General features: G+C 40.5%; 1 protein-coding gene across 1 annotated transcript in view; it reads left to right on the forward strand.

The window, feature by feature from the left end:
- The window catches only part of KCNH5 (potassium voltage-gated channel subfamily H member 5), a 175,761-nt gene that overhangs the window by 36,469 nt on the left and 117,284 nt on the right, over positions 1–22,008 (forward strand). The window contains exons 5-6 of the mRNA XM_032691257.1: positions 4,761–4,876; positions 8,423–8,815. Of these exons, the coding sequence (XP_032547148.1) occupies positions 4,761–4,876; positions 8,423–8,815 (509 nt within the window). The remainder of the gene's footprint in view (positions 1–4,760; positions 4,877–8,422; positions 8,816–22,008) is intronic.

Below are 22,008 nucleotides of genomic sequence, written 5' to 3' on the forward strand. Positions count from 1 at the left end.
AGAGCATCAGAAGTGTTGCTTTTTCTCACGAGTATGTTCCCCCCCCTCCTTAAACCTGCTATTTGTGCAGCTCCTTTACTCCTTCCAGACTGAAAATATCTGCGAGGACAGGCGGTCACTAATACAGGAGATAAAATTATCACTCTTTTCAAGTCTCTCTCTATAGAGGAAAAGAAAGGAGAGAATCATTTGAAGAAACATTGACAGCAGTAGGCAGCTATGCAAATTTTCCCTGATCTATTTAAACGTACACATTGGTTTTAAATATAATTCTGAACTTATCCAGTCTACAACAAGGTCAAGAAATGGAGAAATGTACCCTGTACAGATTATTTCAGACCCGAGGCAGCCTGTATACATTTTCACCTTCCCACTCGTACCCCAGCATCTTGCTGCTATGTTTTTTGTTCTCTTGGGTCATAAATAGGAAACAAAAGAACTGGGCACTTTTTTTGTCACACTATTGCAGATGGATAGATATAGATTGGAGCAGGTGAAATAATGCTGGACTTTGTGCTGAATTGGAAAAAAAGTCATTTTAGTGTGTTCTGTGCTTCTGACATCCAGAATCATGGGCTTCACAGGGCTGAAAGAAGTGTGAAAATGTGAAGTCTCTAAATGAGGCTGGAAGGGCTTTTGCAAAAGGTCTGCTCTGGCACAAAGCAAAGCTTTGGTCTTGGCGGAGAAAGGACATGATGAAATGGTTTGTCCTATGAAAAGAAGAGGTCAGACCAGATGAGCAGAGTGGTAACCTTGAATGCTAAAATGTGTGGCTTCTTTCTTTCACCTGATATTGATGATCTCACTGAAGTGGTAAGGGAGGATTTGGAAAAATCATAGTTTTTCCTTTCTTTTATTTTTACAGCAAAATGATTGTTGTTGTTTGGTTTGCATCTTACTGCTCCAGCTCTGTCTTCCCTATCTTCCCCATGCATTCTGTATTTGTGGTTAATGCAGGACAGATGCTTTTCTTACCTAAAACAGTGACAAGGGATTTCTTACCAGTTTTGCTTTTATAAGAAGAGATGCATTTTAAAACCCATATTTTTGTGAGTGGTATCTCTCAGCCTGCAAAGCACCACGGAAAAGGATTTCTAGAGAGTACATGAATATATCTCCTATCATTGCTAGCCCCCAACTCTTCTCCAAATCCTCATTTAATCACTGCACAGATCAATGCCCTACACCTTCATAAGTAAAGTAAGTAAGTAACCTTAAATCTTTAACCATCAGCTGTCAGGAACATCACAGAATCACAGAGTGGTTGAGGTTGGAAGGGATCTCTGGAAGTCATCTTGCCTAAACCTCTGCTCAAGCAGGACCAGTTGCTCAGGACCATGTCCCTACAGTTTTTGAATATCTCCAAGGATGAAGACTCCACAACATCTCTGGTCAACTTGTGTTAGTGCTCAAGTGACCTGTGTGTGACTTGTGTACTGTCATCCTCACAGTAAAACAGTGTTTTCCTGATGTTCAGACGGAACCTCTTGTGTTTCATTTTGTGCCCATTGTCTCTGGCCCTATCACTGGGCACCACTGAAAAGGGCCTGGCTCCATCCTTTTTGCACCCTCCTGTCAGATATGTGTACACTTCAGTAAGATCTGCCCCCCAAGCCTTCTCCAAGCTCAGTAGTCCCAGCTCTCTCAGCCCTTTCTCGGATAAGAAATGCTCCAGTCCCTTAATCATCTCTGTGGCCCTTGGTTGGACTCTCTTCAGTATGTTAATGTCTCTCTTGTACTGGGGAGCCCACAGCTGGACACGGGACTCCAGGTACTGGCCTCACCACTGCTGAGTAAAAGGGAAGAATCACCTTCCTTGACCTGCTGGCAGTATTTTGTCTAATTCAGCCAAGGATACTGCTCTCTTTCTTTCCAGCACAGACATGTTCAATCTGGTTCCCCAGGACCTACAGGTCCTTTTCTGTCAAACCACTTTCCATGTGTGTGTGTCCCAGCAAACCCATTGGTGCATGGGTTTGTACCTCCTTAGGTACAAGGCTTTGCACTTTTCCTTTCTGAACATGATGAGGTTCCTGTCAAGAGCTGGAGTAGCTGACAACACTGAGATGTGACAAACTGGGACTGTATCCAGCCGTTTGTCTGTGGTGGTTTTGTCTTTGCTGAGCATTTTTCCATCATCCTCATATCAACTCTGTGAAGCAGGATGACAGACTGTAGCTTGGGGACTGGCCCACATTTGTCCTTATGGACCACAGGGAAGTGTCTTTCCAGGGGAAGAGGACAGTGATTGTGTGTGCATGTGTGTTTAAGTACCTACCCAGGGAGGTGGGTGAACACCTTCCCAGAGGAGAGCTGCTCTTTTTCTCTGATTCTTGCTGTGTGATTGCAGAATGCCAAAAGAAATCACCTGGGTGCACCGTGACCTCCAGCAATTACTAGAAATTGGGCAGAGTTAGGGCAGAGCTGTCACAATGCTGTTACCATGCTCGCTTGCTCTTTGAAATTGCTGGTTAAGAAAGATGAAGAACAGTTCTGACTTCTGTCTTAAAGCTTGTAGCAGTTTTATAGACAATTAGCAAAAAGAAAAGCACAAGAATTTCTTCTAGAAATTAATAGTTCATACTCAGATCACTCTAGTCTCCCTTGACCTTGTTTAATACAGAAAGTGCATATTCCTAATTGAATATCCCTGTAAGCTGCACAACCATGAGGCATACTCAAAGCTCACATTTAAAGTTTGCATTTCAAAAGTTAATAAAATGCTTCTATTTTTTACCTTTTCCCAGTGAATTTTTTATGTGCATTTTTGAGGTCATATATAAATAGCCAGACACAAATGTTTGTGCTGTGCTGGTGGCATACCATGATATTTTGGGCTGTTCTAATTGCTAAATGATGAACAATGGATTTACATTTGCGTGAATGTGATATCTGTGTGGTAAAGGACAAAGTCAAATCGTACATTATTTTTCTTCCTGAAGTTTTATTGTCTTCTCTGTTCCCTGCTCTTTATTTTATCTACCCCTGGGCTTCCCTTAACTTTCCAAGTCTCTGACTCCTATCGGACAGGAGGCATTTAAAACTAAACCTAGCTAAGACAGAAATGTTGTGTTTCCTTTCTCAGATATTAATATTTCCCCCAATTTCCACCTACTCAGCATTCAAGCTAAATAAAATTAAAACCTTCTCCTGAAGCTATTTTCTGTCTATAACTTCTTTGGTATTTTATCCACACCCCTCTGTTAAAAAAAAAAAAGATGCTAAACTGAATGTTGAGTATCTCTTTCAATGTCCTTGGGGGGATTTTTCCTTCCTGCATATACCTGGATTTTCAATTTTCCTGCTTAACCTTGAGATGCTACACTGCTTAAACCCCGTGCCTTTTCTTTGCTACCACCCATCTACTCCATCCATTGACACATTCACGCCAGTTGTCACGTTGGGGTGTTTTTCCAGCAGGACTGACTTGATGAAACATTCCTGGGTTGGTGCTGCTGTCAGTAGCAAACTCTGCTCCTTGCTGAATGCTGCAGAAAAAAGTTCCCCAGGGACAGCCCAGTTTGTGGATCGCAAGCTGCTCAAAGCAGCTGTTTATCATCAGTATAATAGCTAAATGTATTTCTTAATGCCATTTAAAATTGAGTTCCTAATCTGTCTTTAAAGGCTTAATGATTCCTTTTGTTTTAGTCTGAAGCATTTCTGCTGGTGCAGTCCTGAATTATTTTTTTTCCTAAGTTTTATTTTTGTCCCTGAATTTTAGCTGGGGCAAGAAACAGTAAAGACTTAAGGATCAGACTTTTGGGGCTGCTCCAACAGTCCTGAATTAGCAGGAGCCTTTCTGTAGCTGGGGAGTGATGCCTAATAGGAGCTGAGGAAAAAAAACTACGGAGGAGTTAATTAGGGATGAGGTAAGAAAAGGGTTTAATTTGTGCCTAGGCATAAAGATCAGAAGACACGTGTGCCGGCTGTGCCTGAGATGTTACAATTTATAATACTATCTGTCCAATCCCAAGTGTTTCCACCCTGTAGCCTTTGCTCTGGTCCACCCCTGGCCCATCCCCTGGAAATTGGCTCTGGGGCTTTTTGGGACCCCTTCTTCATCATCTTCATCCTCTTCAGAGCACAGAGGGTATACGGTCACCCAGTTCTTTACTGTTCTCTTGTGGTTCAGGCCAGGATTAGAAGTCCTCAAACAGAAGAGGCCTGCCTTGACAAAAGACTAAACATTTTCTACTGGAACTCAGGGGTAGAATTGATATGGGGAACATAGAATGGGGTGATGGGGTAGGGAATGTGTAAACTATTGTCCTAAAGGGTGAGGGAATAAGGGCTGCTGCTTTTAAAGTCTACTTTTAGTGCTTAGCTACTTATAAAGCTTATAAAGTTAGGAAAATAAGAAAAAAACAGATGGACCTTATGGCTTCGGGAGGATTTTCCTTCAGCAGGATTTGCAGACCTGGAAAGCATTTGCATTAACTTCAGTGGCTGAGAGTTAGATTTCAGCAGCAGACTAAGTGCCCAGAAGACTGAAAGCACGATGTGATCCCTCTAATATAATGTCTCTAGCAGGCAGAGTAAAGCACGTTGTGATTTCACTCACGTTCACCCGTGGTTGCCCCGAAGGAGCAGTATTTTTCCTCTTTGTCAAGGTCTCCAAGCCCAGAGCCTGGGGCTGCTCCGTGCAGCAATGTAGCAAAACCGGTCAACTCTGAGACTTAAATATCAGCGAACGCAAAGGAGATTTACTAGCGGTGAGTGAGGTCTGAGTACTTGTGACGTGATTTCCCTCTTTCCCGCAGGTTGGACCAAGTTTGCTCGGCTGACGCGGGCCCTGACGAACAGCCGGAGTGTGCTGCAGCAGCTGACCCCGATGAACAAGGCCGAGGTGGTGCACAAGCACTCCCGCTTAGCCGAAGTAAGTGGGATGGACACCAGCCTGCTCCCTTCCTAAGGCAGGAAGAGACTGGGGGGGGGGGAGGAAAAACCCCATCCTAATTCCCATCGATAAGTAATATTTTTAGAGGGAAATATTTCCCGACTCTGATTTTTTCAGCCTCTCCTCTACTCGTCCTAAAGGACCGCTGCGTGCCAGGGCCACGTTTCTGGGACAGATCACAAAAACATTCTCCGTGGGTCGCTTTTACTTACATGATCTGTTTCTGTGCGTGCAATGCTCCGTTTTCTGGTTGTTCCATAACTTTGGGTGCACAGTGTGCTCCTCCATGTGGAACCAGGCTTGATGTCCTTGAGTCCCGTGGATGGTTGCTTACTCTCCCAGGGACATGGGATTGGTAGAGAAACCTCTCTGAAAGCATCCCTGTCTGTGTCCCTGGGGTTGTACAGGCACATGGGCTGTGTATATACCCCAGTCTCGACTTTCTTGCGAAGTCATTCCTGCAGTATTTTGCTCATCACTTTTGTCTTCAGAACTGATGAATGAACCTCTTTGGCAGGTTGCAAACATCTCCTTAACAGTGCAGATGGTGCAACAAGTGAATACCTTCAGGTTAACTGATGAAACAGAGGTACTGCTTTCATCTTCATGTCCGTTGGTAGTGAAAAATAAATGGGTCAAAAATATATGGTCAAAATATATGGGCTACTGAGAATTACAGCCCTAGTCAACTTGTGCCAGAGAGTTTGTCCTTTGTCTCATGCTGAGAACTGGTTGCTGCTTTAAATATTTTTATGGGTTTTTTCATTCCCTTTCTGGTTTTAGTGAACTTTGATAATAACAACTCAAATTTGAAGAGGAGCATTATCTCCATAGCTCACCCCTTGCAGAGCATAATGCTCCCCTTTATCAGGCTTAACAGTTATCAGCCACTTTCATTAGCTATACACGGGAATAATTCAGAGAGTCTGTGGTGAATGCAGCTGACTAACAAGATATTGTGTATTCTTTAGTGATTTAAAATTAAAAATTCATGCGGCATGAAAGAAATAATCATTATAGTTCAGTGGTCTCCACAGCCACTTGCCACCCACTCACCATGTCAAACTCAGCATGATATTATGTTAAGAATAATAATTATGCTTTTACAGTATCATGGGAACTCCTAAGCACTCCACCACCAGAGGCACAGGGAACTATCAAGCATATGTTAATCGCATTCGGCTTGAGCCCTAAGTAGCTTATTATTCCAGCTATGGTGAGGATGTTTCCAGCTCCTGCCCCAGTGAACAAGGCAGGGAACAAATAGGTCTGGAGAAACCAAGGAAAGAAGTCTCAGTGCTGATTTATCATCAAAGTGTTGAACGCTGATGAGTCCAAAGAGATAAGTGGAGATAAAAAAGAGATTATGAGGCAAAGCCAAAATGGTGTGTTATGTGTAGGGGAAAATTTTGGCTTTGAAAGAAGTGTCATGGATTTTCACAAAGGCTGCTTTCAAAAAATGGCTGTATTGATCATTGCTTTAATTCCAGGGGAAAACCCATGGATCCACCAGCGAGTTCAGTGTGCCACAGTGGCCAGCTTTGCCTGTTGGGTGGTTATAGGAATGTAGAAGTGCCGTTAGTGAATCTTTCCTGGTCCCTGGGGAGGGGACACCTGGAGGCTGATATTTTTATGGGTCTCACCAGGGGTTTGGCATCTGTGAGGGTCTTTGACAAGTGCCAGTGGGACTACACTGCCTGGTGTGTGTTGCCCTTCAGCTGGCGTTCCACACACGGCTTTGTGCTACAGCAGAGCTGGTGTTGGCAAAGGGAGCAGCCATGGGCTCCTGGGGGGCTCTGCTGCACTCTCACTGCTGCCTGGGTAGTGGGTCTAGTGCTTTTCTGGCCACGGGGTAAATTTATGCAATTCAACTGACCCTATAGAAAAGAAATGGCTAACTAATGTAACAAGTTAGTTTTTTGTTGTATCAGCTTAACTGACTTTCCTCACAGATCGTGATTGCTAAATATGACCTTAGAGAGGGTGGGAACAGGTAGGCAGAAGCAGGTTTGCATCCCTTCAGGGTGCAGCCTGACATTGGCCCAGATGAGACATGTTGGAAAGCCACATCCCCTGGCAAAGTATGAGAGAGGCTGCTCTTGTTGCTCCTTGGTGATTTCTGAAGAACAGATTTTCAGCACAGCCAGACTTTCACTGTCTGTTTTCAGGAACAGCTTTCTCTTAAAAACATCTAAAAAACAAGACTGCAAAGAATTAATGGAGAATCTGCATCTGTGGTACTTGAATTCATATTCTTAGCTGTTGTGCAGTTTATTCAGAGCCATTTACTCCTCTTCATCAAGGAAGTATCCAGGGTTTTATCAGTTTTACACATACGAGACTGCTGTTTGCAATCCAGCTCTCCCTGGAGATACAGTGCATCAGCTCCAATGTGGGACAGATGTAGGACTGAAAAGAGTTTTAAAGTTGCTGTAATTATTTATTTTATCCCATAGAGACTTGAGATCCACAAATGTAAAAGGTGTTATTAGTTCCAAAATACATGTGGATCTTTCAGTTGTCAGAGCAATATATTGCCACGTGTGCATTCCTTTGTGCTTTTGTTTCTTGTGTTGGACTGAGATAAGAGGTAATTAGATTAACTGGGAGGAATGTCTTAAGTGAATTTGGCTTGGTTCCTTTGCAGTATTTCTAGTTCCACATTTTCCAACAGTGAGCATCCAGGAGATTATAGGCCTGCGCAAAAAATGAGAAGTAATTACAGGAAATAAAAGAGAACCCTCTAGTGATATTGAGCTTGTAAGAACAGCAACTTTTTGAAGAAAATAAGAAGGAAGCATGATATTGCCACCGGGGTGTTAGGGCAGAAGTTGTGCACACAATGCTTCATTTTAGGAGGTCAGCCAGCAAGGCTGGAATCTGGTTCACCTTTGATAGGGTGTTGATCTGGCTCAACAGTGGTTTAAAAAAGAGGTCAGGCACAAGGAATTAGTCTTGTAATGCTTCCAAATATGAGTGCTCATGTTTAGATTAAGTGTTAGGAAGAAATTCTTTACTATGAGGGTGGTGAGGCAGTTGAAAAGGTTGCCCAGAGAAGTTGTAGGTGCCCCATCCCTGAAAGTGTTTAAGACCAGATGAATGGGCCTTGGAGCAACCTGGTCTAATGGAAGATTCCCTGGCTGGAGATAGATGATTCTTAAGGTCCCTTCCAACCTTAACTGTTCTATGATTCTATGTTCATAGCTGCAGAGCATAGGCTGGTGTGGCAGTACCCACAACCTGTCTATGGAACCTCTCTTCCCTTGCTGTTGGCGTGGTTTCCCCTCAGTCCATCTGCAGAGACCTCCTTTTTTGCAGGAGTATCCTTAGATGCCGTGCTGCTCCTATTCATTGAGTGATAGTTGCCTCCACACATTCTAAATAAATCAGATAATTTGTGGGTTGACTTGCAGTGTCCAACAAACACAGTCCCATCTTTGTTCTGCTCCTTACAGAAATCCATAAGACCCCTTATTGGATCATATTTGTTGAAAACAGTAGCATTTGCTTCTCTATCTTTTACAGGTTCTCCAGCTGGGATCTGATATTCTTCCTCAGTACAAGCAAGAAGCTCCAAAGACTCCACCACACATTATACTACACTATTGTGCTTTTAAGACCACTTGGGACTGGGTCATCTTAATTCTAACCTTCTACACAGCAATTATGGTTCCATATAACGTGTCCTTCAAGACAAAACAGAACAACATTGCCTGGCTCGTGCTGGACAGTGTAGTGGATGTTATTTTTCTGGTTGACATTGTTTTGAACTTTCATACGACCTTTGTTGGCCCTGGTGGAGAGGTTATATCTGATCCCAAACTCATACGGATGAACTACCTGAAAACGTGGTTTGTGATTGATCTTCTGTCCTGTTTACCATATGACATCATCAATGCCTTTGAGAATGTGGACGAGGTAAGTAATTTTAGTCTGTCTCAAAAGGATTATTTTAATTAGGGATTAATTTAGAAGCATGTTCCCAGGCAGCTGGCAGCAATAAGAGGCAACTCATGCTCTGTGCAAATACGCGGGGACGGCCTTAAGCTGCTGGGCTTTACCTACAAGACATTCCTGTGTTGGAGAAGAGGTATCTTGTGATTTCAGTACCACGTGTGGGTGTTTAATGCTATGGGGTTTAGAATTGCTTACTTGTCATCCAAAAGCACTGGTGCAAGTCCATATCAAAATGGGCTGGACCAGTTGGGATGTCCCCTGTCACAGCTTCCTTTTCAGCTCATACCCAGCAGCCCTAATCCTTTGCAGGGCTTGATGTAAATAATTACAATTCTGTATCTACTCTGGCTGAAGCTGGTGGCAAATTTGCCACTGACTTATACAAAAGCAGAGAATGGCTCTGAATGAGCATTTTTTAAATCCTGCCCTAGGATTAATTTGAACCAGGCTGTAATTTTTTTTTTTTTTATTTGATTTCACTTTAAATGTCTGGCTGGGAGGTAGATGCATTTCTGGTTTGGTTTTTATTGTTTTGTTTTTTTTTAAACAGTTCTTCAGCTACTGCTGGAATTTTAGAAACTGAGGAGAGAAAACATAAATATCTTAAATGGATGCTGAATTAAAGCTTTTTAAATGCTAAATGTGTTAACATTTATGAAATCGAGCTTGCAGCCTGAGCTAATAGAGAACACAAGCAATAACTACGACAAATAATGCATACATGCCTCAGTGTAGAGAAATTCATTATTAAAATGCAACTATAATGGCATTAGGACTTGTTTTAATTTTTCTCTAGAGCCTTTTATCTTTAGGGCCATAAACAGATGAAAAAGCCACTGATAATTTTTTCTCATTGTAATAGTTTTTTCTCAGAACATCGTTTAGTGTTTTGTTTGTTTGTTTTTATAATTCTGAAATTCTGCAGTTATATATCCTCTCTATATAAAATCTACATTCTTATTTTTTAGTGCAGAATTTCCTGCAAATTTGTAGAGCTCCTTTAAAATTCCATTCCTGTCTCTGTGCTGAGTACCATCTTTTGACATTGTTCCATTTTATTTATAGCAAATATGACAGAAGTGATAATACTTGCAGCTTAAATTCAAGATCATAAGAGGGCTGCCCATCTGAAAGCAGGTTGTACAGTCAGGCTGTGTAAGAAGGTGGTATTATAAAGGTTGTAAAGATAATACAGATTTTTAAGATAACCAATTTCAGGCTCGGAAGAACCTGATTTTTATAAAAACGCAGCATTATCTCTAGTTTTTTGTGTTTTGATTTGTAAAACAAAGAGAAAATTTCTATGCCCAAACAGTACAGATTTAAATGATGAGCTTAACCTCTTCCTCTAACATATAGATGGGAAATAAACCATCTGCAATATTTCTGACAGGGAAGAGAATCACTGGCATAGTGCGTTATAATTGAGACACTTAAAGTGGCAAACTTGAACCAAAATGTAATAAAAATAGCAAGAATCATGATCTCCAGTGATCCTGGAGCTGCTGTCACCTGCCTTAAAACAAATGAGATATTAACTACTTTTTAATAAGAGAACCAAGAATAACATTTGCGTGTCATGAAATGGTGTGTTATGGCTTTGGAGCCTCCAGCAGACATTGGCTTTTAACTGCTTATGTACTTGATTTCAAACCCCACCAACTCCAGTTTTCCCTAGTGCCTGAAAAGAATTGATTTTGAAACAGGTATGTAAACAGTCAGTCTTTCATCCTTGGGTCAACATTTCTCCTTTTCTCTGTCTTCCAAGGGAGATTTTTTTTATTGTTATTTTTTGGCGATAGGTCTTCATTTGTGATATTTAAGAGCTTTGAGCTGGTTGGTGTGTTCTGGGTGGTTGTAGTTATTAATGCTCTTTATTTTCATTTGGTTTTTAACATTTATTTTAACTGGTACTTCTTGTCTGGGATTTAACTTTTTGGCCCCCCAGCAGTAGCATGTTCATACACTGTTCATAGGTAAAGAATAAGGAAATTGATAATCTTAATTTGGAAGAGATGCTCTGATTAAAAGGAGAGTTTCTCATTAGAAGCTGGGTGTTTCCTTCTTAAAGCAAGTAGGAGAGAGAATTCTTTTAGGTCTTGATTTTGGTAGGTTTTAGCTCTATATCTTGGCCCTGTGTGTTGGTAAGGACATTCGTAGCATTCAAGTCAGTGATTGTGGCATTTCAGATAAAGTTACAAAAAATCAGAGCTTAGCAGTAAAGACCTTGGTGGCAGGTCCTGGTGCTCTGAGTTCTTGGTGCAGTGGTGAGGGATGGACCCAAATCAGAGTGAATAGCCCTAAAAGCCAGCTGAGTGAAAGGTGACTTTCCAAGTTTCCCTAGTTTGTCCCACCTCCATCCTTCATTTTTCCACATAAAGCATCAAATGCCTTTTCTTCTAGTTGTTAAGGGACTAGATGAAAAGGGGGGAATACTATTGCAGGGGGTTTCTTTTCCTCCCTATGGGCAGATCTCTCATAAGGAAGGATATGACCGAGGAAGTTTGGGTTTGTGTCTCTCCGTGGCAGACTGCTCTGTGTGATACAGGTGCTTGAAGTGGTTTAAGATGCCTTAAGCACCAGAGTGCTATTTATAATGCCAAAATTAAGGAGCAAAAACCAAAGATTAAAAAAAAATGGAGTTTGAAAAAAGGAAATGTTTCTTACCGAGGGTTGTAGCTGTTCAAATGCAGCCAGTCTTGGCCTGAATAAGAAATGGTGTAATTTCCATCATACTGTCATTTCCTTCATGGAGAATGTTAGGTCAAGGCTGGATTCTTGTGAAATTCCCACCTGAGGCAAATATGACTGCAAATCAAAGTTATTTTGTTGTTCAGTGGATGTAGAGGCTTGGTAGGAGGATTTGATGGAAAGGATTATGGCACACAAATTGAGAAATGATGGGTATTAAGATGATTTGAGGCAGAATTAGAGGTGTAGGTTTCCATGCCTGGAGTTACAAAGCCAGGCTGTTAGAGTCTGCTCAGGGGGATTGGGATGTGTGACAAGGAGGGGGAAAGGTAGGATAATGAGAGATACCTTGCACAGCATAGAATGATCTAAGTTGATGTGATGGACGAGGAATTAAGTGGCTAAGTAGTATTGAAAGGGTAGGAGAACAAGGTAAAATAGACTGGAGAAAAATGAGCTAAGAGAGAGAAAATGGAATCTTTAGTGGGATACTTACTTTATTTAGGAGAATTGGTAGGATGGTAGCCCTAGAAATCAGAAAAATGCATGACATCTTTTCTGATTGGGAAGCATTACTTGCACTGAAATACATTCTGGCTAAAACAAAGCCATACAGAAAACCTTTCTTATACAGAAGAGTGAGAGGGGACACTGTAATACAGACTGAGGAATCCAGCCAATTTTCAAGGTATGAACCAGAATGCAGAGTGTGTGCCCAGAAGCTCTGAAACTAGGCTGATTTTTATTTCTTTTTAAATAAAAGAGTTCTCTGAAACTTCATATTTAATCCAAAAATGTCTGTCTGTCTCTTTTTTACTGAAGAAAAAAAAAGAAAAAAAGACACAAAATTTTGGAGTAATGGGTTTTGATAGCGGTGTTTGGATCCAAAGATTTTAGTCCCATGTCAGTCTGGGCTGCTAAAAGCCATTTTTTCCATATAAGTCACAATTACCAGAATCACATTGTGCTGAAATTGCCAGCAAATGAGTTTACAGCGTGCCTGTGGATGCTGCCCAGATATGGTCAAACCATGCTACAACTCCCTTTGGGACCAAATACATCAATTTGCATCCCAGGAAACCAGCATGTTGTACAGGTGTTTGGCTCTTGTCCTCACATGGAGCCATGCAACTGGGAGAGTTCCTGGAGCTGGAAGGACCTCAGGTACCCTCACTCAGGTACAGACACACTGATACAGTGCTGCTGAGCACTGCTTTTGAGCTTCTGTAAGTAAGTATATTAGGTATTATATATTCCCCACATTAGGTGAATGGACAAGCTTTTGGCCAAATGGAAAATGCTTTCACAAATAAGGTATTAAATTCAGCCGAAAAAGACTCTTTTACTAATGGAAGAATATAATTTTGTTTTGTTTTGTGTTTTTGTTTTTGATTTCTCCCTGAATTTTTACTGAGATTTATGAGTTTCTGAGTTTGTCATGAAACAAAACCAAGAAGCTTGTTCTCACCTCTGTTGGAAATGTGGTCATAAAATGACATGTCACATGCTGTGACGGATGGAACAAGAAGTCAAAGTGGTACATACAGATAACCAAATAGATGGTTTTCAAATGAGTTGCGTAAAAGATCATCCTTTCTGCAAAAATTAGTTTTTGTGAGCCAATGGCTGGAAGCGAAAGTTACAGAAATCTAAATGACCTAAAACCAAAGTTCTCTGTCTGTTGTTTAATAATTTAAGACTGCGTGACCCAGTGGCCTTTAAAATTCACTGATCTTTGCAGGGCATATTATGGCATAGTGTTCTTGTAGTTGTAATTTTCTTTTAATTATTATTATCGATCTATTTCAGCAGTGGCAGAAACTTCCTTGTATCACTGCAATTAATAGCAACTAAAATAACAATGTGTGTAAATTGAAAGCAAGTAAAAGCTGATACAGCTACTGTGGCCATATTCACATCTTCAGTGCTTTACTGCAAACATTCCCTTTTCAGGAGGTATTTGAAGGAGGGTTTAAGGGCCCCAGACTGAGTGGCATATGCAAGGTGAAGATAAATTGATGTGTTTCAATAATGTGGCTTTGGCTCTGAAATACAGTCCCTGGCTTGCTACCTTTTTAAAATCTAGGTGGCTTACCTGGACAAAATAATTCCTGGAACTAAATCTGCAGCCAAGCATTAAACTGCGATGAAAACTCCTAGCAATGTAACAACAGAGGCACTGAGCCTGGGACCTGGCATTTTCCTCTTTTTTATGCAGTCAGAAAACAATTAAATATGAAGAACACTGTCATTCTGTTGTAGCATGCAAGAAACAACAATATAACAATACAGTGGCATGGCTATGGTATCCAAATATAAATGTATCCACTGTAGGCATAAATTATGTAGGTGGTCAACCACATTCACTCCTGTCACTTACTCCCCCCCTATTACCCCTTACTTGCAGAATTGCACCACTTTTCTTTATTTTTTATTCCAGCTAAGGTTTTATTAAAATTCTGCCACTGTTTAATTAATTAATCAGCTGTTAATTTATTTTTTTTAATTAATTATCCAGCTATTTTAGTGCTGCACAAGGCCTGGGATATTTCAGCAGGTTCCCCTGTGGAGACACGAGAATGCCTTCATGATGTGAAGGGCAACTTCTGAAAGGGAGAACCTGAGCTGGAGTTGATGTAGGGGGTGGTGGGAGTGCAGGCAGGGTTGTCCCACGAGGTGGGTGTGACCTGGTAACCTGGTAGCCTCGTGCTGTGTCACTCTCACGGGGATTGTGGCAAACTGAACTGCAATTGTATGTCCCAGTGGTCTTTTTTTCACCCTTTTTTTTTCTTTTTTTATTGTGGTATATATGTTACCGGGAAGCAGATGTTGGGTACAAGCCATTTAAGTTAAATCTTTAGTCAGAGCTGTATTAACTGGTGGAGTCCAATAGGGCAAATTGTGTGTGGAGTACTTCCCAGGGAAGCTTCGAGTCCTTGTGATCTCTTTGCTCACAGAGGAGGGGAAGGCTTACAAAGGAGAGGAGGTAAAGGAGGTAATCTGGTCAGATACTCACTGGAATAATGGTGATGGGAGCAGCACAAATCCACGTTACCAACTGCTAAATGCAGCCATCAGTGGGAGGAAGAGAGTCACAGGCTTAGGGACAGGCAAAATGGAGCCAAGGTGCAGCCTTGGAGAAACCAACTGCATGGCTAATCTCAGAATTAGCAAAGTTTTACTACAGAGATAGCCTTGTAACTTGATGTGTTTATTTTGTTCGACTCTGTGTTGGTGTTACATCTATCCCTTGATGTCAGGGATATGTGTAGCTCCAGAAGTACTCTCAGAGACTTTGTAGCTCAGGTTACTGTCTCCAGGTATTTCTTCTCTTTTTATTCCTGTATCAGTATAGGAAATGTTTAAGTTGTTGCTGGCATTAAATGATCACCTAAGTTCAGTATCCTGCTCAGAAGCTGTCCCAGCTGATGAGTACACCCTTTCTTCTCCCTTCCATTTCACCTTCCCCAAGTGAATGAAAATTATCAGATTTTATTATATCATCTTTTCTTCTCTGATCGGGCACACTTGTGCACTAACAAATAGTGCAAGATGCCACATCCATCTTAACTTGAAACTAGAAGAAATATTTTGAAATCACCCTTCCTTTTATAACCTCAGTTATTTACTGTTTGAAATGTATTGCCTTGTGTAGTTGTGCCATAAACAGTTCCCTAGAAGTTTATTTGTAATGTTACAGCTTATTGACATTTGTGTTAGAGAAAAAAAAAAGGAAATCTCTTGAGTCCTCATGGGAAAAAAAAAGATAAATCTCAAGCAATAAATTTAGAGGTACTTCCAGAGAATGCACAAAAAAACCTACTTGTTTCCATTTTGATGTAAGGACTTAATTTTGTGCTCACTGCAGTCACTACTCCCATTGCTTCCAGTGGTGCAGGGTCAAGTATTAAACGGGTTCTGCTTATATCTGGACCCAGGATCTAGAGAGCTTGTGCAGAAGAAGCAAAGCCCTTTACTTCTGTGTGTTTTTTACATAATGGAATACAACCCTAAATTCTGTTCTTAAAGTGGTGATAAATCAGAAATGTTGCTTTTTTTATTTTGCTCGTTCTCACATTTTGATTTGTAACTATGCAACTTTATTATATTAATTGTTTACCAGAAAAAAAAAAAAAAAGGTTTCTGATACATATTGAAAGATTTATTTTAATATTAACTCCAGTAAAGCAGCATTAGGGAGCTAACCAGGGATTTTAGAGCTAAGCTCTATTTAAGTAGCTAAGCTCAAAAATTTCTTTTGGGAATGATTTGCTGGTTACATTTCAAACAGCCTATGCATCCTCCTGGATACTCCTCCTGCACTGCACAGAACAGGAATTTCTGGTTATGTCCCTGCAGGCTCACCTGCTTATGTTGGCAAGGCTCACTGTCTCAGTCATTCCCAAAATCTGTAGGCACTTTGTTTTCTTTTACATTGTGTGCCATCATGTAACAACTGTTCGGTGAAGATTGCCCAAGGTTTACAGAAATCCTGCCTTTTTCACTGCTTCAATACCAAATGCTGAGCTGTAGCTTGACTATACAGGATCAGCTGAATGATTTGTTTGTTTGATTTTTTTGTGTGTGTGTGTGTAAATACTTCTGCTGAGAGACAGGTAATGAAAATTTCACCTATTCATCTTTAAATAAAGTATTTCAAAATGCACTGTACATGGGATTCATCTGATGAAATACAGGGACAGGCATAGTCTACAAGGAGATACAGGCACATTTGGGGCATGGCTCCTTGTGTTCTAGGATGCATCTCCAGAGAAGGTCTGAGGAGTCACCCTACCCTAAAACGTCCATTTCTCACCCTTGACTGTAATGACACTAGTGTGACTAGCTCAGATGCAGACCCCTCCACAGTTTGGTTTAGGCTGAGGTGAGATGCATCCTCCCCTTGAGATTGTATTTGCCTCACTTGAGTTTTTCAAAGGATAAAAACAGAAGTAGAAAAAAATAATAGGTGTAAAACTCACAGGGTTCTTTTGAGTCACTGAGACATCAACCTTAGTGAGCAGGGTCATCGTATCACCTATCCCATAAATTGTTCAAAATCTGCCTTTCCTCATGTTGTCTAACAAATCTCTTTTAATTTGCAGTTTGTGCATTTGTCCCTGTGCCAACTTCCTTGGTTAACTATTTCTTCTCCCTCCCTCATGTTTATCTCCTCAATGTGCTTAGAAAGAATAGTCATTGCCCCTCCCCTGCATAAACATGCCTGTTTTCCTTTCCTTAATCTAAGCAAACTGGTCTTGTCTAGACACCTCATTTATGAAATTTTATGAACATTTTCTTGCCCATTCCAGCTGCCTCTCTCTGCAGGAAGTTAAGTTCAAATACATCTCTTTAGGGCAGAGCTGTACATATTACTCCAGGCAGAGAATTCATCTTCACTTTGTAATTGGGGTTTGGCTTTTCCTTGATGGTGGAAACACTCAACTGATCTGTCCTGGAGCTGGATTAACCTCTTCTGTGAGTGCAGCTCACTGATTGCTCTGAGTCACTGTGGGATTAACCCATATACCCAAATATTTCTTTTTCTCAGTAATCTTTGGTTAAAGATCTTTGTAGCTGTAGAATTTTTTGTTAATCTGCCCTATAATGGGTGCCTTGAGACTCTATATTGTTAGGCTTTATCACACTTTCCTTTATTCCCACATGGTTATTCTTTGCACTGAGAGTGTGTTCCAAAGGTCATCAGCAGATTTTGTGACCATATACTATTTCTGTTTATTTCACCAAGAAACTGGCAAAATCACTGAGAGTCGCCACTTGTAACCCCTGCTAGACTTGCCTTTTCTGGTTTTCATTTGGCCATCTTTTCACAAGTTCCTCAGGCATCTTAGAATTCCAGTTGTGGTCCCTATTTTCTCTGTGTTTCCTAATAGTTTCGCCCCTTGTGTTACTGAAATACTGCATTTCTTTTAGTTAGGAAATGGGCTGTGTTATCAGAGAAAGCTGTCAGGAAAACTTGGATATATCCCAGCTAGCCTAAGCTTAGCAAACCTATTGCTGCACTGATTGCATTTTGATTTATCTCAGGGTTTCTAATTACTCTTTCCCTTAACATTTATTCAGGTAATGTATCCGTTTATTTCCTTCTTGATGCATTAGCTTTTCTAGCAAACATCAACGTCATCTTTGGAAACTAATGCATAGGATTTAATTTTTAGTGCAAGCCTGGATTATTTTTACTTCACTGCAGCTTGATCACTTTTGTTCTTTTTTTTTTTTTTTCAATTTTGAATGTGAAGAATCTTTGGGTATTTTTTTTTAATTTTCTTTACAATGAAAAGTTCAACCTGACATGTGGCAATTCACACTTTATCCTTATTCCTTTTAGTTTCTAAGGTGTAGTTTTCTGTTGATCATTTTTTTGTTTCTCATTTATTGTTGGTTCTCTGCTTCTGTTTTCTTCCTCTGGGTGATTCTTTACAGATTTGTAACTGATGCCCAGCTTTACAAGTTTTCCCCCTTCTTTGAGATACATTCTCTTGATCTTTTGTACCTTTTGGTGTAAGGACATTCCAGGTGTCCTCTGCTGCCAGGTGTCTGACTCTTCTACCTCTCACAGTCCAGTTATCTTCACTTATTACTGTCTATAGTTCAATAGACTTTTATAATTTATTTGAGAGCAAGAACCCCAGTCCAGTTTACTTTGTAATTGTTCATTTTTTTTAATGAACGGATTCAATTCCTTCTTCAAGCCAATGGAGACTTCTGCAAAATGCAGTTAGAACTAAAGGCAGTGTAGCATCACTGTATGTGAAGTAATTGGCTACTGAATGAAGAAATAAGCATGCATCTGCAGAAAATCACAGCCTACTGTTATTAAATAGCATTTATTCTCCACACTCATCTCGAGAAAGAGAAGTCTCACATTGTGAGGGAGTGCTCTGTAATATCTGTCTCTGTCATAACATAATACAGGTTTGGTTGCTGCCCAGATCAGGACTCTCCCACTTTCTAAGGATGGGTTTAATTTCTCCTCAGAGAAGCTGTGTAAGCGATAGCCTTCAGCTTGTTTGTATTCAGTGGGAGGGGAGAGAGAGACAGCTCCCTGAGATGATTCATCCCATCCCCAGCTGTCTGAGATGGATTGGGTGAATCACTCCTCTGACATGCCCCACTCTTCACTCACCAGGGAGGAAATCTGGGCTATTCACACAGACAGGATGGTTTGCCATCGAGTTGCAGCATTATGTGATATGAATCCCACCCCAGGAGGGTGGTTGGAGCTCATTTGTGGTGTGGCCATGGCGTGTGCAGGTGTGCTCAGGCTCAGCTTACACAGAACCACTTTGCTCTTGCTGAACCTGGGCTGCAAACCCCTCAGAGGATTTGATCCCTTTAATGGCTGGTTTTGCTGAATGCAGGTTGCTGTCACTGCTTGTGCCCCGCACCTCTAAGCATATTAGCTTAAATTCAGATTAAGGTCTGTACATGCTGCAAGCAGCCTTTGACTGCAGTGGCAGCACACCTTACATTTCATAGAAAGGTTCCAAGCTCTGGTCCTTTGCCACCCCATAAATTCTTTAAAACCACAATGTGCTGAACATCAAAACATAGTGAAAAGTTTTTCTTTTTTATTTTCTCTGACCTTTTCTGAGACAGTGTTTTCTGTTAAATGATGCACTACCTATCCCCATTTTCAAAGCTCAGAGGATTTCAGTTTTAGAACACATTTAAAATGCGTATTTCATATTTCATTTTTTTTGGTTGTTGCTGATGCATATGTACCCACAGCTAACAACAAATAAATAAAAAAATCATGGAGTGAAATCTAATTGAAAAAGTGCCTAGAGTTAAAAACACATTGTTCCCTAGTAGAAAGAAAAAGTTATGCATGATTTACCATTTCAGCTTACTGGGATTTAATTTTGAGGTTTAAGCAGATTTTTGTATATTTAGATGGTTGAAACTAATGACTGGTTTTGTTTTTATTTTCCTTTTTAAAAACATTTATACAATAATTTCCTACTGCAGAAAAGACTTATTAGATTAGAAATTAACCAGCTGATGAAATCTTTTTCAGATCTTTCAAACACGTAGCTCTGCTATTCTGCTGCTCCTTTAGTGTAGAACAGACTCCAACCTCTCTTCCCTGGTTTAGGAGACATCTCTGGCAGAATCATTCTGGACTCGAATGATTTCCTGCCCTTGTTAACCTTCATTTTCCTTTGGTGACAGTGTTCCCTTCACTTTCTTGCATATTGGGCTCTTGACCCCTGTATAACATAACTTTGATCACTTCATCCTTCCTATTGCCTGGCTTATCAGGGATTCATTAAGTGCAGGAGAACTTTGCTCCCTGTTTTTGCTGGAGGTGCAGAGGTCTGTTCCCACGGTGTGTATTGCAAGTGCAGGAAACATTTTTCTCGGTCTTGTGGTCAGAAAAGTTTAGCTGGATGTAGACACAGAGTTTAGACACTTGTTTAATCCTGGAAGACTGAAGTTTGACAATGTGGTAACGTCTAGGGTTTGAAATGGCAAGATTCAGGTAATTTTAGAGGAAGGAATGGTCCCTCTGTGTGTCAGACTGAGTGCTGTCATCAGGTGTGCCTCTACTATCAAACTGAATTTCATTTCTTATTGTATCAAGAGAATTTGAGAACACAGACTCTGCAAGGTGCTTGCGTCAAGAAACTTGGGCTTTGTTTAATCACGAATGTCTAATGTAATTCCAAAGTTTGAACGTCCATTCCTCAAAAGTATCTTTCTGGATAAATTTGACATTGTCTACATCCTTCGTATGGCTTCAGCTGGCTCCTAAATGGAAATGGTTGTACAAAAATGCCTGGTTCAGAGCTACTTCTTGTGTCCTCTCCTGATCCAAAGGCCTTGGAAGTCCCTGGGAAGGTCTCCCGTGACTGACATTTGTAATACTTAAATCTATGATATGTGTCAGACAGGAATTTGGTTCCAAACTTGACACATGAAATGCAATTTTGAAGTAGGTGGTTTTTCAGCTGGAAGATTTCTGTAGCTGAGATGATTGATGATGAGCAGGCTGAATGTCCTCATCTGATTAGGACATGATAAAATGCATCAGTCAAAACCTCAAGGGGCTGGATTGGATGGTTCATAACATAACGAGATATTCTCAGTTAGAGAACACAGATGTTACAGGCAGTTGGCTCAGCTGACTAAATACAGTTATAGAGTCACAAATGTTCCTCCCAGATGGTTTGGATCTTCAGTATCAAAAATGTGTGTTATTTACACGATGCTAGAACCAAACAGGATTACACGCTCCACTCAAAATTCCTGATCACCTTTCTGTTCCTTGAGTGCTGAGGTTGCTTCTGTTAGAGCAGATGCTCATCCTGTAGTAGAAGGGTTTCCAAAGTATTCATCATGGAGCACAAAAACAGTTAAAAGAAAAATGAAATTAAAGGCAGCTGGCAATCAGTTGAGTTTAGAAAACTGAATTTCTTAATAGCTCAAACTTAATTCAAAGCAGTTAGTCTTTCAGGTAATTTCCACCAAAGAGATTGTTGCTGAATCTCAGGCAGAGCTTTGCCTGTTAACCACTGTGCATTCATCGTCAGCAATTTTTTAAGTATGAAGGTATGGACTTGATCCAACCCAGTCCTCAGTGCAATATGTCACATGCTCATTTAGTATGTGCTTAATTGCTCTCTCCTAGGTAGTGCTTTATGAAAGAGGCTTTTAAAGTTTCCAGTATTGTCTTTATATTTTGCAAGATTAGACATGGAATGTCAATGCTCAATAAATATATCTCTGATTCCTTGGTCTTAAAGTAAGGAGTCAGACTGAACTGGCTTTAAAATTTACAGTGAAACTTACTTAAAGGTATTACTCTTTGGAAATAATAAATTACAGTTTCAGCTAGAATGAAATATTTCTCTTTGTTTTGTACATAAGAGATGCGATTGTTTTCTGTGTGTATGAAAAAAAAAAAAGACAGCATAAACTCTCTCCCAGACTTTGAAATAAATGCTGTTCAAATTAGTTGTTCAAATGCTAAGCTGTCCTCTTAAGTGAGAGAGAGATGATGTAGTGTCACACTGTAAACTGTCCTGTTCAAGGGTTGACTCTCCCTTCGGGTTTGTGCAGTAGAAAGTGCAGTGTAAACTGTGTCGCTGGGAGGAACTTAAACTACTGGGTGCAAAAATGGGGACTCCCAAGTTTGAATTCCAGGTCTTTAACTCCTTCCCTAGCCTTAATCTTGGTAAGGAACGGTGAATCTTTAAGTAAAATGGAAACAATGGAAGTATTGCATCTCTGCTTGAGCAGTGCAACAGGATTTGGTCCTGCAAAAAACCGCCCTGCTGTTTTCTCCCTCTGGTTTCACAGCAAGTTATAAAACCAGGGTTAATTCACTGAACCACACTGCAGGATAATTTAATGAAGTACACTATTAAACTACTCTATAGCTTTCTTTTTTTTTTTTTTTTTTTTTTTTAATGTAGATGTTGTTTCTGTGGGGTGGG

This window comes from Chiroxiphia lanceolata, chromosome 6 (assembly GCF_009829145.1).
Source record: "Chiroxiphia lanceolata isolate bChiLan1 chromosome 6, bChiLan1.pri, whole genome shotgun sequence".
Taxonomy (NCBI): Eukaryota; Metazoa; Chordata; class Aves; order Passeriformes; family Pipridae; genus Chiroxiphia; species Chiroxiphia lanceolata.